At 44.2% G+C, this 13,312-nt stretch overlaps 3 protein-coding genes across 3 annotated transcripts; 1 reads left to right on the top strand and 2 right to left on the bottom strand. All coding sequences in view use genetic code 12, as the record gives it.

The window, feature by feature from the left end:
• Nucleotides 1-207: 207 nt before the first annotated feature.
• Nucleotides 208-759, bottom strand: CXQ87_001119 (Atg1 family protein; the record flags this gene model as incomplete). Its single annotated transcript, XM_025479669.1, has 1 exon — nt 208-759. One exon carries the CDS (start codon nt 757-759, stop codon nt 208-210), a length of 552 nt encoding a protein of 183 aa, XP_025339142.1.
• A 65-nt stretch (nt 760-824) lies between these two features.
• Nucleotides 825-2,755, bottom strand: ATG1 (serine/threonine protein kinase; the record flags this gene model as incomplete). Its single annotated transcript, XM_025479668.1, has 2 exons — nt 825-2,250; nt 2,310-2,755. 2 exons carry the CDS (start codon nt 2,753-2,755, stop codon nt 825-827), a joined length of 1,872 nt encoding a protein of 623 aa, XP_025339141.1.
• Nucleotides 2,756-3,958: 1,203 nt separating this feature from the next.
• VPS13 (membrane morphogenesis protein) lies at nt 3,959-13,305 on the top strand (the record flags this gene model as incomplete). Its single annotated transcript, XM_025479667.1, has 2 exons — nt 3,959-9,768; nt 9,813-13,305. 2 exons carry the CDS (start codon nt 3,959-3,961, stop codon nt 13,303-13,305), a joined length of 9,303 nt encoding a protein of 3,100 aa, XP_025339140.1.
• Between the last annotated feature and the right edge of the window lie 7 nt (nt 13,306-13,312).

The raw sequence follows: 13,312 nt of genomic DNA, 5'->3' as shown, positions 1-13,312 counted from the left end.
TTCCAAAACATGTAAATTCACGCAAGTGATCCTTCTCTTATCATTAATCTTATCATTATTCTTATCTTTATATATTCTTCCGGTGTAAATGCATCCTATCCTAGGATTCTCGACCAGGTGATGAACCCTTCCCTCACCTTTAAACTAACTAGTAAAATCAAACGAACCAGAAATATGGCGCCGATTTCCTTAAAGACATGAATTGATTCAACTCAATTCAAGCTTCTTTTTCAAAACGGACAACCTGTTGCCAATACTGACAACAAATTTCTCGACCATAGCCCTATCCTCATTATCCAACTTATCAACATCTGGAGACTCCTCATCAAGAAGAGCCTCCAACATCCAAATCGCAGTGCTATAAGCGAGTTCACATCCCTTCAAATCTTCTTTCACCAACTCATTGACTGCGGCATTCCGCGATATTTCAAGAGCTCTATCAAAAATCAACTTCTCTGCAACAACATGTACGGAATCGCTGTTGGCATCTCTACTCACTGTAGTTGCAGTCGCAGTCTCAGTTAGGTTCGAAACGCCAGTTATCTCTTCCTCCTTGTTGATGCTGGCATTTGCCTCCTCCAACCTTAGCTTGATAAACTCTGCCTTCTCGAGACATTCATTAAATTGATCCCGAATCCACTGTACGAGCTCATTTATTTGAGACGAAACCTGGAGATCCAAAGACCGTACAAGCTGTTGCTCTCCTGTTGACTCGTCTTTGTCATAGTGAGTAAGCCACCAATTGCTTGCTAGAGCCATACCTTTCGCAAGAAGAGAGAGCGTCTTCACATACAACACAACACCCTCTTCACTGATAGCTTTAATCATCTTTGGGGAAGCAAATCATTATGTTGCATGATTTCATCATCATATTCGTCTGTAGATGGAGGCGAAGGAATCAATTGACTGAACTTGACATCCGCAAACAAACTAATAGCATGAGACTTTGTTGCCAAAGACTCTAATTGAGATAACACTTTCTCGTCGTATGGCAATTCGCTCCTTTCAGCTTGTTCCTGGTTGTTCGCAGCCAAGAGGGTGTTCGAAGTAGGAAGCTTCACTTTTTTCAAAAGTAAGTTGTTTGCAAAATCTGGACTCGAAATTATCGTCGAAAAATTGTTGAGCTCGCCAGTTTGGGAGCCTTCTTCCGGTATCTCAGCAGCTTGCGCTGCCCCGCCAAATAGACGATTGGAGGCAAGACTAATTGCTTTGCCCAAGGCATTTGTTGGAGAGATTGAGATTGAGATTCTCCTTTCCCCGAAGCTTGGTCTACGACCGGAGGACCCAGAGGACCTCTGTGACGATCTCCTCAGTAGTACAACATTGCGCTCGCTTCCCTGAGGTGGTAAGTGTTGAGTGTGAGAGGCCACAGCATTCGTTCCAACTTTTGCTAACTCATCAGCAATTGCATTGACTTCCACTGCACGTTTCTCGACCACAACATAATCCTTCTCCAAAATCACGTCATTGTGTGGACGCTGACCCGGCTTGATCTCGTGATATCTTGGCTGAATAGAATGTGTGAGAGCGTTGGAATCAGGGCTATTCTGATTGATGATCAGTTTGATCTGCTCATCCCTTGAATTCGAGCCATGGGCCATGAGTTCTCGTGGGTAGTCTCTTCTGATAAGCTGGGGATTCGAAGGGGGCGTTGAGTTCCCTGATCTAGACAGAGTACGGCCCTCTTCATTTCTCTGGCTGTCCTCGTTCGTCGTGGGCATTATTGGCGAGACAAACTTGGCCCTATCAGAGGCCTTTATTGGTGAGATGTACTCACTGATGAAAAGGTTTGTGTCCATTTCGGATGTGTCCAATGGCCTATCCTTGCCCTCCAACTCGTTAACAATAAGTGGATGATTGAAGAATTCGTTGAAAGAGACACGCTCTGTTGGGTTGTATTTCAAGAGTGATCTGATCAACTTGCGGAGCGACTCCGGAACTTGTGCAGATGAGGGAAACTTGATCTTGTCATGTGTCTTCTCGATGGTCTTTAATAACTCGATATGATTTGCAGCACGAAAGGGTGGTTTGCCGACAGTCATTTCATAGAAGACAGCACCAACAGACCATAAGTCAGCCTTTGCATTGTACTTCTCATAACGCAAGATTTCAGGAGCCATGTACAACGGAGAGCCACACAATGTTTCGGCCATTGATGTAGACGGTAAGAATCTTGCGAAACCGAAATCGGCAATCTTCAAGATGGGGAGCTCCCAAAGTCCGACGAAGTTTTCCTTCTCAAACTGCTCCCTAGAGTGTGCCGGGGGCAAAGAAGCAAATTCTGTGGCTTTATATCCCTGTGCACCAACGACTTGGATCTCAAGAACTCAAGAGCAGAGCTGAGCTGCTTCAAGAAATGAATGACGAGTGTTTCATTCAAGCCGTGGGATCCCTCAGGGGAAGGGTAGCGTGCGAGTAGCTGCGAAACAACCGGGTGGGTCTTCACAAGCTGGTCCCGACGACGGATGAAGTAGGACAAATCACCCATAGAGCAGTAGTCCATCACCAAGTGAAAGTGAGTGGACGTCTGGTGATAGTCAAGTAGCCCCACGACATGGGGGTGCTTCATGGACTTAAGAATGGAGATCTCCACCTCCAAGTTCTCGATAAGCTTTTTGGACTTGAGCTTCAGACGCACCACGGACTTGACGGCCACGGATTCATGTGTGTTATTGTCCACACATTTGTATACGGTGGCGAAGGAGCCCTTCCCTATCTCGGGTCCGATCGTGTATACACCTATGGTTTTAGACATGGATGTAGTGATATGATCTGTCAGATGTTCTGTGCTATCAGGAGTCGCCCTAATTTGTTGTTGAAATGTGAGGTTTATCAGGATTTGTAATCTGATGAGACGTTAAGTTGAATCCACTTGCAGTCTATAATGTAGTATGGCCCTTGCCACTACGCGAGGGAGTGAGTCAGATGGAGCAGGCCAAAATTGTGGAGTTCCGTATCAACCTAAAAGAACAGTGTATGCGGTTATGATGAGGAAAAGTTCCGAAAGTTTTCCTTATGTTTGTATATGTGGAGGCAAATTACGCCGTGGAGTAGTATGGGGTTGAGGGCGTACGGAACCACAGTAGAGGGGGAATGATACACGATAAGATAAAGTCATGTGCCGCTGGTCAAGTGATGAGTCCGAACCAGGACTTGCCTCGAGGCACGGGGAATCTGCAGAACTAAACAGGACAAAAAAAAGCCAAATGAGATTTGGAGGGGTATTCCACTCGTCGTTTACTCCATTTTTTAAAAAAGTTAAAGATTTTCGATGACCTTTAGTTGTGGTGTTAGTACAGTTTTGTTGCTTCTCTTGGTACGTGACGATTGGCTGCGAAATGGCTTGAGGATTGCGGATTTTACTAATCATTCTAAATACGGTAGATTCTCGTGAAACAAAAATTACGCTGTAAATTCGGAAATCCGTAATTACATCAAAAACACGTCTAGTCCAGATTCTTCTGATTGTGGCTAATTCGGTGAGGTGGCGCATTCTCCGCTGACTAAAACCCCCTGACTTGACCCCTGCAACGTTAGATCTAGTGTATACATTACCGGAAGGGTAACATGATAAACGCTTCATTCGGCGCAGACATGAACAAAAAAAGTGGAAATGACACACACAGTCACCAACAAACGATAAGCCAAAACCCAATACACTACATACCGCTGGATCTTCAATACGGTTCTGCATCATAAGCCCGTGTGCGTATACACTTCCCACTAGTCTTTAATGTTATGAACCCATTGAACAATGAGAACATCTCCAGATTCTTATTCCTCTCCTTCGATAAAGTATTTGACGTCAAAAGTACTATTGTCTGAATTTACATTCACCGGCGATTGACGTGCCAGGCCTTGTCTTATAATTGTATACACAACCACTCGCTAGATTGCTCTATTGATGCTTGTTGGTCCAAACAGCAGCACAGCCTTTTTCATCCATTAGTACTAGATCATGTTTGAATCCGTCGTTGCAACATTGTTGAACCGCTTCTTGGGGTCTTACATAGAAAACTTCGATCCCAAGCAGCTTAACATAGGAATATGGTCTGGTGACGTTCGCTTGAAGAACTTGAGACTCAAGAAGGAGTCGCTAGACAAATTCAAATTGCCGGTGGATGTCAAGTTTGGCCACTTGGGAGAGCTCACATTACTGATTCCATGGTCCAATTTGAAGGGAAAGCCAGTGAAGGTGGTAATTGAGGACGTGTACCTTCTTGCCTCTCCTATCATCATCAATGACTTTGATGCTGATGAGGATGCTACCAGGGAGCAGAAGCTCAAGCAAGAGAAGCTTCAAGACTTAGAGGCATTACAAAGTGCAATTGCCTCCAATCTCAATGCCTCAAAGGGTGACAATCAGGCTGCCAACGAGTCCTTCACCGAGAGCTTGGTCACCAAGATCGTCGACAACTTGCAAGTGACCATCAAGAATATTCATGTCCGCTATGAAGACGAAGGTGTCTTGACAGACTCACCGTACGCATTGGGTCTCACACTCGATGAATTGTCGGCCGTTTCGACGGATGACCAATGGAAGCCGAGCTTCATCTCGATTACCCAGAGCCTTTCCAGGAAGCTACTCATGCTCAAGAACTTCTCTTGCTACATGAACACGGAGAGCTCCAGCATCTTTTCAGGTACGCCAGATGAGGTTCTCGAGGCTCTTAAATCCACACTTGCGACCAGATCTGAGAAGCAGTACCTTCTTAAACCTGTTTCCGGAGAAGGGCGCCTTACCGTTTACAAAACAGGTGCCACTGAGACGCATCCGCATATAACCACTGAGCTCTTCTTCGAAGAGTTTGGCGTTGAGTTCGATAGCAGTCAGTATAGAGATGTGCTTTGGACCGCGTCCAAGCTTCATTGGTACCAAAAGACTTGGAAGTTCCGCAAGTACAGACCAAAGGTTTCTGTTGAAGAGGATCCAAAAGAGTGGTTTAGATATACAGCAAAGAGTATCCTCGGTGAGATTCACGAGAAAAACTATTGCTGGAGCTGGGATCACTTCAAGAAGAGAAGGGACCAGAGAAAGAAGTACATCGGCTTGTGGAAACAGAAAGTGCTCAAAAAGACACTCTCAGCGCTGGACGAAACCATGTTCGAGAAGTTGGAATGGGATCTACCCTACGAGGATATCAGGTTTTACCGCTCCTTAGCCAGAAGTGAGATCCGTAAGGAGAAACTCAATGCTCCTCCTGCTACACCACAGCCAGCATCACAGGGTGGCTGGATTTCTTCATGGTGGTATGGTAACAAGAGTCAGGATACCATCGAGGCTCCAAAGTCTGAGGGCGGCTTGAACCTCACTTTGACAGATGAACAGCGCAAAGCCTTATACGAAACTATTGACTTCAACGAGGATGACGCTGTTACTGATGCTGTGAATATTCCACGCGACAGGGTCACTGTTGAGGTCTTCATGACTGTCAAAAAAGCTGGCATTTCCTTGAAGCCTGTGAAACACGGCCCCAGCTTGGCAGAAGTTATTGTCGAGGGCTGTAGAACACAGCTCTATCAAAGACCAGATTCTTTCCTCGCTAACTTCCAATTGCAAGAGCTTAAGGTGGAGGACGGTACTTCAAAGACTCTTTACAAACATATCGTCAGCGTGAAGCACGTCCATTCAGATCTTCATCAATCCGTGGAAGAATTCCATGATGCATCCTCCTCCATTACGTCCCAAAAACAAGATCCGTTTTTCCAAGTATCTTTCGAAAATAATCCATTGGACGGCAGCGCAGACTCTATTCTCCTCGCCAAACTCAACTCCATGACTATTTTCTACAACGCTTTCTTCATTGAGGAAATCATCAAATTTTTCAAACCTCCTAAAATACATCTTGACACTATTGGTGCTATAATGAATGCTGCTGAGGCCACGATGGAAGGTATCACCGCACAAACCAGATTGGGTCTTCAATATGCATTGGAAGAACATAAGACCATTAATGTGAAGCTCGATCTTCAGGCGCCATTGATCATTCTTCCCCTTGATCCTACGAGTTGGAAATCCCCCGTGGCTATATTAGATGCTGGTCACCTTAGCGTCACGAGTAATTTGGTGGACAAGGCAACCATTGAAGAAATCAAGTCGAAAGAGAGCTACGACAAGGAGGACTGGACCAAACTCAAAACACTCATGTATGATCAATTTAACCTCCATCTCCAAGATGCGCAGTTCCTTGTGGGTTCTACGATCAAGGATACAATGGAGCAGCTTCATACAGAGAGTTCAAAACAGTCAGCAGTTATGCTCAATAATTTGGACATCAAACTAAATCTAGGGGTCTCAATCATACCCGAGGCCACGAACTTGGCGCGGTTCAAAGTCGGTGGAGAAATACCAGAGATCAACATTGCGCTCAACGACTTCCAATACAAAACCATCATGAAGCTTGTGGATGTCCTTATACCAGATCTCTCTGATAATGATGGAGATGACAACAGCGTTTTCCATGCCTTTGGTCAAAAAGGAGAAGAATACAAGCTAGAGGACGTCGAGGAATCTATGAGCACTCTCACAAATGCCAAAAGACCCGAGAACCCACAACACATGTTTGAAATGGACTTTAAGGTATCAAAGGTGAACATGTCATTGAAGAGATGCAAGGATGCTGTTACGTTAGAAGCAGAGCCCTTCCTCAACCTCATCGGAGACACCTTGAGATTCACATTCTATAAGACTGATTACGATATGCACCTTGATTTGACCTTAATCGACATTGATATTATCGACCATATTGAAAAGTCTGGCGTTGCTGAATTTGAAAAGTTGGTGTCCTCGAGAAACTTTACCGAAACTGAGGCCGTCAAGCGCAAGCAACAAGAACTTTTCAAGGTTGATCTCACAAGGACTCAAAGAATTGTCGAATTCAAGGGGAATGATATCGAAGTGTTTGATTTGGATATAATTGTGGATATGTCTGCCGTGAAGTGTGTGGTTTCAAGGATGTCATACTTGAGCATTCTTAATTTCATGTTGAACACCTTCACCGATCCAAATGCGGAGGAAACACCCGCCGATAAGTTGAAGCACAATGATTACAAGGATGATAGAGTCGCTCCTCAAAAAATCAACGTGAAGGTAAACCTTGATAGTATTATCGTTGTTCTCAACGAAGACGACCTAAAATTAGCCACTTTACAATTGAGCACAGCAAATGTCAAGGTTTTCGTCCTTCCAGAGGCTTTGCAAGTGAGTGGCTGCCTTGGAGCTTTGTCTTTGCACGATGAATCTAACGAGGGCTCTCCGAGGGATTCTATTTTCCGTAATTTGATAAATATCGATGGTGACAACTTGGCAGAATTCACTTACAAGACATACGACCCAGCCACTAACAAGGAGCCATTCGATAGCTACATTGAGTTCATTACCGGATCTCTGACCATCAACTTTGCAGAGGATGCCTTCGGAAAGATTTTCAATTATCTCAATAAGTTTGCTCAAATGAAGGCCATCTATGATAAGGCACGAGATGCTGCCATAAACCAGGCAAACCAAATTGATGATGCCATCAGGATAAAGATGAATATTTTGGTCCGGGCACCCACGGTTCGTTTACCCAAACTCATTGATGTTAGCAAAGATGAGTACGATGTTATAGTTGCTGAACTTGGTGAACTTTACCTTAACAATGAGTTTGTTACAAGAGACTCTTTGGTGTACAACGTGATGTACGCCGGTCTCAGAAATACCAAGGTTACGTCGAGGTTTCATCTTGCTGATGTGGTTCAAGAAAGTCAGATGGTCGAGAAACTAGACATTGGTTTCCAGATTGACTATCTTGAAGAGTTCCAGGCAGACAAGCCTACTTTCAAAGTATCTGGAAACTTACCCGAGCTCGATTTCCATTTGTCTGAGCTTCAGCTTAACTATTTGTTCAATCTTCAAAATAAGGTAAGTTCTGTCTTTATGGCAACCGGTGGCGACGACTCTATGGACGAAATTGAAGCCGACGCTGAAAACGCAAATGCTTTGATAGCTCATGATACCTCTATTCAGAGACAGAAGGATCTTACTTCACTCGACGGAAGAGAAATTCAGAAATCCGAGCCTGAAGATTCCGTTCAGAATTCACCAGAGCATATCAAATTTGACGTTGCATTGGAGATTCCACAAATCTCTTTGAGCCTCTACAACGACACGAATGACGTGGCGTCGATCGAAGAAAAGAAACTTGCATTGATGGCGGTAAAGGACTTGAAAGCACTGTTTGTCATGAAGGATGATGAGAACTTCAACTCAGACCTTTCTATTAATGCGTTCACGATTAGCGATGTGAGATCAAATACCTCGAATAAGTATACTGAGGTGATCCCACTGGTTCAAAGTGAGGGCGATCAGTTCAAGCTCAACGCTTCCACAGGATCTACAGGCGTGGCAGATAAGAAGGCTACGACGGTCATGTTAACCATTGAAGAGCCGCAGGTCATCTTAGCTCTCGATTTCATGTTTGGATTACAAGCATTCGCCACAAAAGGTTTACAAGTTGAGAGTGTGTCTGCCGCGTTGGAAGCTGAAGATGATGAGTCTGAGACTGAAGATTCATTGGAGGATCGACTCAAGAATGCAGAGAAGGAAGAGGAGCAAACATTGGCTTCAGCGCTTGGATTTTCCATAAACATCACCAAACCATCGGTTTTGCTTCTTGCTGATTCAACCAAGGAGGATACTGAGGCAATTGTGTTCAAGGTGGAACAAGTTCTTGTGACAAGTCAAAATATTGTTTCACTTGCTGCCGACAGTATAGGCATGTTTGTTACAAGGATGAACGATTTTGAGAAAAATATTCGTATCATCGATGATTTTTCAATTTCGTTCGCTTTAGACGGAAGAGGTTCGACCTCAACTTCATTCTTGACCAACATTCAGCTCTCCATTGACCCCTTGCTCGTTAGACTTTCGTTGCGTGAAGTTCGATTGGGAATGCGGATCGCTAATAGAGCCAATGAGCTTTACGCAGAGGCAATGGGCATCGATATCGAGAACCCATCTGAGCCAGACCATAGCATAACCGATGACTTCAAGCGCCGTCTTTCACAATATGCACCAAGTGTTGTCTCAGGTTTTTCCAAGGAATCAGCAAAGAGAAGAAGACGTTCATTGACCACTGAAGTGATTGTTAAGGGCGAAGAGTTTAATGCATCTTTTGGTGGTGCCAGATTTGTTCTCATTGGTGATGTTCACGAATTGCCTGTTATTGATGCGAATATAAATCTGTTCGAGACTAAGGTTGTGAATTGGTCTACTGAATTAAGCGCAGAATGTCACCTCGAGCCCTACGTGAACATCTACAACTACGCAAAGTCCACTTGGGAGCCTTTGGTGGAACCATGGCCTGTTTCAATCTATGCCTCTAAAGCTATTGATCCCAAGCCAAGTATCATGATAGATGTTGTTTCCAGAAGCATGGCTCAAATAACGATCTCTTCGAGATCTGTGGCTTTACTTTCCCAAATTTTCTCAGCTATCTCTCCTGACGAAGAACACAAGTCCCGAGATGAGGTCACTCCATATAAAATCCTCAACCAGACAGGCTATGACCTCGAGCTTTGGACTGATCGAGGCGAAAAGCTGAGAAAAGAAAAGAAGGTATTGAAGAACAAGGAGCAGATTCCGTGGTCGTTTGAAGATTGGAGAGTCATTCGTGAGAAATTGGACACTGACAATGAACAAGATGTTCTTGGGTTGAAAATTCTCGATTCGCCCTATGACGAGGTTGGCAACATAAATGCAGCTGGAGTGGGCGAGCAGATATTCATGTTGACACCAGCAATCGAAGGCGTGCACAATAGGCTTGCTACAGAGATTGTTTTGGGGACGACAATGTCAAAACTATTATTTTGCGTTCCACTGTCAAGGTTCAAAACGATTCTGATTCAGGGATCGCTCTTAAATTTGTCGACGCGGAGAATGGCCGGGACACTGAACTTGTTGTCGATGCTGGTGACACTAAAGCACTTCCAATTGACATAGTCTTTTCAAGCAAGCTCAAGATCAAACCTTACCTCGAAACTAACTTCAATTGGTCTAATGGTACGTTGGAATGGAGAGACCTCATGAAGCAGGGGACCGCATTGTCATGTTCATCAGTGGGTACTGGAGAAACCTCCGTATTCTACTATCAAGTGGAGGCAAACTACGACGAAGATGAACCGCTTGCAAGGATCTATCCTCATTTCACTTTAGTGATTTCTGCACCACTTGAGGTTGAGAATTTACTTCCTTTCGATTTCAATTTCAGATTGTACGACAAAAGCAGCAAGAAGGACTGGAGTGGATCTGTGAAGAAGGGCGAAAGCACTTTTGTCCATGTCGTAACTCTTGACGCTCTTCTCTTACTCAGTGTGGAGCCTCTTGATTGCTCTTTCGGTAAGTCTGAGTTCGCAATTATCAATTCAACGAAGAAGAGCGAGTTTAAGCGGGAGGTTCTCATAAACACTCGAAGTGAATCTGGAAGAAATGTGCGTTTAAAGATGCATTATCCCAAACATGATGTGAAGAAAAACTTGAAAGTGTCGATTTACAGTCCTTACATCCTTTTGAATAGAACTGGTCAAAGCTTATCAGTCGTCGATAAAGCCAGTCGTCTGAATGTGTTGGAAACCTCCAGCTCCCTTGAAAACATCCCTCATATGTTCTCATTCGACAGGGATGGCGAAAGACTGAACAGAGGCCTTGTGAAGATATCCGACTCTGTTCTTTCTGCTCCTATCAGTTTTGACGCCATTGGTCAGAATATGGGGTTGCTGGTGCAGCTTAACCACAAGCAGACCGAAATGAACTTTGGTGTATCGATTTCTGAAGGTGAAGGAAAGTACCAGCTTTCAAAGATTGTGACCTTTTCACCTCGATATGTTATCAAGAATGCCATTTCAGAGCCCCTTTCTTTGGTGGAGAATGGCTCAACAAAACAAATTCTGCTTGATGCCGGTCAACTGATTCCTCTTTACTCACTTCACCGAGTTGAAAACAAGAGCATTATGCTCAAATTTGAAAACAACGGAAAAGGCTGGTCTTCGCCTTTTGCAATCGATGATGTGGGGCAGATCTTTTTGAAGCTTCAGAAGGAGGGCCAAGGGCAATCACTTCTAAAAGTAAATGTCATGACAGAAAATGCCACCATTTTTATTCAAGTCGAGAGTGCTCACAACAATTGGCCATACTCTATAAGGAACTTCACGGATACAGAGCTTTACATTTACCAAGCTAACCCCAATATTGATCTGAACGGAGAGGTTATCAAGCGAGACACTGTCTACAAGCCAGTATATTACAAGGTGCCTGGAAAGAGTGTTATGCCCTATGCCTACGACTATCCAAACGCAGTTGTTAAAGAGTTGATCATCAGAACTCGGGGACGTGAGAGAGCTGTGAATTTAGCCGAGATCGGTAATCTCAAACCGTTTAGATTGCCAGCGACCGAGCGTGACGTACAGAAAATTCTTGATCTCAATGTGGTTGCTGATGGGCCTACCCAATCGCTTGTAATCTCAGACTACGATCCTGGATTGAGTTTGTACAAGTTGAAAAAGACTGAGACCGCAGGTTCTAGTGCCACGCTTTCTAAACTGCAATTCGAAGTGGATGAGGTTGATGATAACTACTATACCAAAATCTTTACTCGGTTTGAAGGTTTGGGAATCTCTTTGATTAACACAAGATCGCAGGAACTTTGTTATATTACCTTGAGAGGCCTCGAGCTCAGGTACAATGAGTCCGACCTTTATCAAAACTTGAGTTTGAAGTTGAAGTGGGTTCAGATTGATAACCAGCTTTACGGCGGCATCTTCCCTATCATTCTTTATCCTACAGTGGTTCCAAAGTCAGGTAAGGAGATGAATAGCCACCCGTCCTTTTCAGGATCGATTTGCAAAGTGAAGGATGAGTCACACGGTGTTGTATTCATCAAGTATGCCACAGTTTTACTCCAAGAAATGACTATGGAACTTGATGAGGATTTCCTCTTTGCTTTGTTGGACTTCTCTAAATTCCCTGGAGCTAGTTGGAATGCACATGTTGAGGATAAGCTTTGTGATTACAATCTTGAGATTCCTGAACCAACAAAGTTGTCTGACGCTAGTGATATCTACTTTGAGGCTTTGCATTTGCAGCCAACTCTGACACATTTGTCGTTTGTGAGAACAGAGAGAGTGAATGCGGAGGACAGAACTTCATCTCAGAACACGATTATGTTTTTCGTGAATGTGCTTACCATGGCCATTGGTAATATCAACGATGCTCCAATAAAGTTGAATGCGTTGTTTATTGAGAACATAAGGGTGCCAATTCCTATTTTACTTGAATCTGTTCAAAAGCATTACGGACAATCCTTCTTCTATCAGTTGCACAAGATATTGGGGTCTGCTGATTTCTTAGGAAATCCAGTGGGCTTATTCAACAACATTTCGTCGGGTGTGCTTGATATTTTCTACGAACCATATCATGGTTTCGTTATCAATGATCGTCCTCAAGAATTAGGTATTGGAATCGCGAAGGGTGGTTTGAGTTTCGTCAAGAAGTCTGTCTTCGGATTCTCGGACTCGTTTGCTAAGGTTACAGGCTCTCTCGCCAAGGGTTTGTCGGTAGCAACTATGGATAGGTCCTTCCAGGAGAGAAGAAGGTTGAACCAACGCCGGAACAAGCCAAAACATGCATTGTACGGCTTCTCGTCTGGAGCCAACTCTTTCTTCGAGTCCATCTCGTCTGGAGTGACCGGAATTGCAACCGCTCCAGCGGAAGGAGCCGCAAAGGGAGGAGCAAATGGCTTCTTTAAGGGACTTGGCAAGGGTGTTGTTGGTCTCCCCACCAAAACTGCTATTGGGTTCTTCGATCTTGCTTCTAATGTGGGCGAGGGTATCAGAAACACCACGACAGTATTTGATGCAGATGGCTTAGAGAAAGTTCGTCTCCCCAGATACGTCTCCTACGACCAGGTGATTCGTCCATACTCACAGAGAGAAGCACAGGGACAGTTTTGGCTCAAGTCCATTGAAGGTGGACGCTTCTTCAATGAGACCTACTTGGCACACTTGCTCCTTGCCGGAGAAGAGAAAGCGGTGGTGATCACGTTCAAGAGAATCATACTCTTCTCTATTGATTCACTCAAGGTCATTTGGGTGACGAACTTCGACCAGGTTAAGAGCATCGGCCTAGAGAGTACTGGTATTTCTATTAAGCTCAAGGCGAAGGAAGGCCCATTTATCCCCATTTCGGAGAAGAAAAACAAGGATTTCTTGTACGCAAGGCTTCGTGTTGCAGTTGAAAAGTTCAATGTGCATGCTAAGGTGATCCAGTAATTAGGAT

This window comes from Candidozyma duobushaemuli (genome assembly GCF_002926085.2).
Source record: "Candidozyma duobushaemuli strain B09383 chromosome Unknown A_B09383, whole genome shotgun sequence".
Classification (NCBI taxonomy): Eukaryota; Fungi; Ascomycota; class Pichiomycetes; order Serinales; family Metschnikowiaceae; genus Candidozyma; species Candidozyma duobushaemuli.
This window is presented reverse-complemented; position numbering and strand designations above follow the sequence as displayed.